This window comes from Aegilops tauschii, chromosome 5 (genome assembly GCF_002575655.3).
Source record: "Aegilops tauschii subsp. strangulata cultivar AL8/78 chromosome 5, Aet v6.0, whole genome shotgun sequence".
NCBI lineage: Eukaryota > Viridiplantae > Streptophyta > Magnoliopsida > Poales > Poaceae > Aegilops > Aegilops tauschii.
Genome location: NC_053039.3, coordinates 374097717 through 374101532, shown reverse-complemented (window position 1 = coordinate 374101532; position 3816 = coordinate 374097717). Strand labels below are relative to the sequence as shown.

The following is a 3816-nucleotide window of genomic DNA, read 5'->3' as shown; positions in this document are numbered from 1 at the left end:
GCAAGGAAAGTTTGATTTAGTTGAGATTTTGTTAAGATTTGATTTGGATGAGTTGATGCATGATGTTGTTTTGAAAGTGCCGATTTGATTGAGTTAATGCACGCGTCAAATCGGCCAGTCAAATTTGATTATAGTTGATGTTTTGGTAAGATTTGATTTGGTTTGGGTATAAAGTTAAAATTTAGTTTAGAGTTTGTTAAGATTTGATTTGATTGAGTTAATGCATGCGTCAAATGAGCCGGTCCTAGTTGTGGATGCGCTTCAGCAAAAGATTGCTTGTATGACGCTTGTGGGCATAATATAGGGTAGGCGGGAGGTAAACCAACTCTTTTTTAGAAGTAGAGATTTTATATCAAAGTTCTAGTGCATCAATTAATTTGGATAAGAGGAAGTAAAACATTTGTAGATCTTTGTAGTAGCTGTAGTAGCATTATTGCTTGGCAATTAATGTACAAATCAGTGGCAAACTCATGTCAGTAGCTAAACCTTTCTCAATTCATATCCTCAGCCCGCCGGCCGGCGCCATCGTTGTCTCCAAAGCGCGGTGCGCACTAGCTTCCAAAAATGGAGTCCTAGACAAGCGCCATCCAGCTACCGTACCCAGCACTCAGACACGCGCAGGCGCACCCTCGCAACGTAGGCATGGACGTGGAGGCGCCCAAGGACTCCGACCAGCGCCCCGCGCCGCCGGCGCGCGGCAAGGCGATGCAGCGGTTCCTGGTGGCGCTCAACTGCGGGATGCTCACGCTGGGCACCACGGGCGGGCCGCTCCTGAGCCGCCTCTACTTCAGCAAGGGCGGGCACCGGAAGTGGCTCTCGGCGTGGCTCGAGACCGGCGGCTGGCCGCTGCTGCTGCTCCCCGTGGCGGCCTCCTATCTGAGCCGGCGCGCGCAGGACCCCAGCGCGCTGGTGGTGCTGACCCCGCCGAGGATACTGCTCGCCGCCGCGGGGCTCGGGCTGGCGACCGGCGCCGACGACTTCCTGTACGCGTACGGGCTGTCGTTCGTGCCCGTGTCCACCTCCGCGATCCTCATCTCCACGCAGCTGGCCTTCACCGTCTTCTTCGCGTTCCTGATCGTGCGGCAGCGGCTGACGGCGCTGTCGGTGAACGCGGTGGCGCTGCTCACCGTGGGCGCCGTGGTGCTGGGGCTGCACGTGTCCTCGGACCGCCCCGCCGGGGTGAGCAAGGGGCAGTACTGGCTGGGGTTCCTGCTGACCCTGGCCGCCGCGGCGCTGTACGGGCTGGTGCTGCCGCTGATCGAGCTGACCTACAAGCGGGCCGCGGGCGGCGGGCGCGTGGTGACGTACGCGCTGGTGATGGAGATGCAGCTGGTGATGGGCTTCTTCGCCACCGCTTTCTGCACCGTCGGCATGATCGTCAACAACGATTTCCAGGTGCGGTGCCCATGTCACTCACCCCTCTCTCCACACTCTACTAGGAGCAGGATAGGAGTATGCCACGGTAGTTTCTCTTCCTTCCTTGGGTCATGCATGGAGACGGGTCGTGGCCGACTCGTGACTGAGCAGCGCCTAGCGGCAACGACCCTGACCCAGAGTTCCCCTGGGCAGTACAGAGCCATCGGCACTTGAATTCCCCCGAATGATTTCGCCTTGGACCAGACGGCGATTGGCATCAATAGGACGGCTATGCCGAAAACGATCCACGCCGTCCGTTCCAATTGGACCCAAGCAATTATTGGCGCAGGCTCTCTGAGCCTAGCCTGTGAATCGTGATCATGCTGAAAACGACGAGAGCCCGGTCGAGCATATTGATCCGGTAACGTGGAGGCGCTGTAGCTAGCTAGCTGTTCCGTCGTGCTCGTACAACGAGCGATCGCAACCCACGGGAATCAAGTTATTGATGGTGGCTACAGGCGGCCGTTGCTTCCTAGCCCCTCTTTTCCTGGATGCCATCATCGTCGCAGCTGCAGCCGAAAAGCGACATTACGCGAATGGCCGTTGGCTCTAAGTGGTGATACCACACGGTTTCAGTGAAGAAAACCAAGGAATCATCGATCTAGACCCCAGTACCCACACAGGAAAAAGGTTGTTTGACCGCCCGCTTAATAGTGCCACGCACAATTTCTGCACGACACAATGATATCTGGGCGACACAATTTGACAGACAGTCCCTGCACGATCCTTGCACGTACGACCGATGATCGATCCAAAGGTGCAAATCCACGCACGCATCAGATGTGATGAAAGGCTCAGCTGCTCTGTCGTCCATAACTGTGCAGCAGTGCCCGTGGCCCACCACCAATCGATCGTCATATAAGACACATTGCTGCGTGATTTTTAGTAATAGGAAAAGCTAGCTAGGCATGATGCAAAACCAACGTGGAACAGTCAGATGGAAAGGCTTTCTTTGTACAAGCGAATCATGGATAATCACATCCTCCTATAAAAGAAAGAAGATACTAGGAGGAAGATCCCGGAAGATCGACAAAGCTTCTATCTGCGAGCGCATTCCAGCTAGTACATGTTGGCTATGTTGGCTTTTGGTACTTATCTGACTCAGCTACTTTGGCTTGGTCGAGCGCTGTGAACAGTCAATATCTTTGTTTCCTCCTTCTAATAAAATGGGGCAGGGGAGTAAAAAAGTAATACTACCAGGAAGTGTCTCATGGATAGCAAATCCTCCTCCTCTCGATGGACGGCTCATATATGGACAGCTACCTCAGACAGTAACTGAGTGCGCCAGCGTTACCATAGTTAGACACTATAAAACGATAAGGCAGACGCACATACTAATTGATGTTTTGTGTGTGTGGTGCGTGCGTGCAGGCGATCTCAAGGGAAGCACAGGCATTCGAGCTGGGGGAGGCCCGGTACTACACGGTGCTGGTGTGGAGCGCCATCCTGTGGCAGTTCTTCTTCCTGGGCGCCGTGGGCGTCATCTTCTGCGTCCACACCCTGTTCGCCGGGATCCTCATCGCCGTCTTCATCCCGGTCACGGAGGTGCTGGCCGTCATCTTCCTGCACGAGAAGTTCACCAGCGAGAAGGGCGTGGCGCTCGCGCTCTCGCTCTGGGGCCTCGCCTCCTACTCCTACGGCGAGTACAGCGACGCCAAGGCGGCCAAGAAGAAAGCGGCCTTGGATGCCCAAGCCTCGTGACTAATAGTACACTTTGATTTGGAAACTCATTTTATGTTTTCCTTCCATGAATTGTGATTTGGATTGTTGTGCTTGTCTACTCGTAAGGCATTGGTAACCTGCCACCAGTGGTAAATGGCACGGTTATTGTCATGACCCAAAATTTCAGAACCTGCCAGTAAAAAAATACTGATTTTCATCCTATTAGCTTATGTAATGTTATTTACAAAGTTATTCCAAAGTGCCTAGTCAACAGGCTTAGGCCAGTTCTGAATGATATTATCTCTCCCTCTGGAAGTGCTTTCATTCCAAGACGTATGATCACCGATAATGCTCAAGTGGCCTTTGAGTGTATCCATCACATAAAGCAGGAGAAGGATCCCACAAAACCGTGGTAGAAGCGAGGGTGAGGAAAATATTGGGGTGTTTCCGGTTACGGTGGGTGGTCGGGACCGAGCGATGCGCGTTTCTCTCGTACACGCACGCGCGTGGGTGCGAGGCGTTGGGCTCTAACTGAACCCGAGCGATTGCACTGCAGGCTACGCGTTACTGAACCCGAGCGATCGATCGATGACTGTTAACTGAACCCGATCGAGCGATTCCTTCGCTACTGCTGCTAACTGAAGACGATCGATGCTGCCTCTGGATGAACAGTGAGCGTTGCTGGGGGGGAGGGGGGGGTTGGATGAACAGTTCCCGGTGGAGGCTGGATGAACCGGA

General features: G+C 53.8%; 1 protein-coding gene across 1 annotated transcript; it reads left to right on the top strand.

The window, feature by feature from the left end:
* Window positions 1-478: 478 nt before the first annotated feature.
* On the top strand, window positions 479-3373 carry LOC109778454 (purine permease 3). Its single transcript, XM_020337005.4, has 2 exons — window positions 479-1395; window positions 2788-3373. Exons 1-2 carry the CDS (start codon window positions 643-645, stop codon window positions 3115-3117), a joined length of 1083 nt encoding a protein of 360 aa, XP_020192594.1. The 5' UTR covers window positions 479-642; the 3' UTR covers window positions 3118-3373.
* Window positions 3374-3816: the final 443 nt, after the last annotated feature.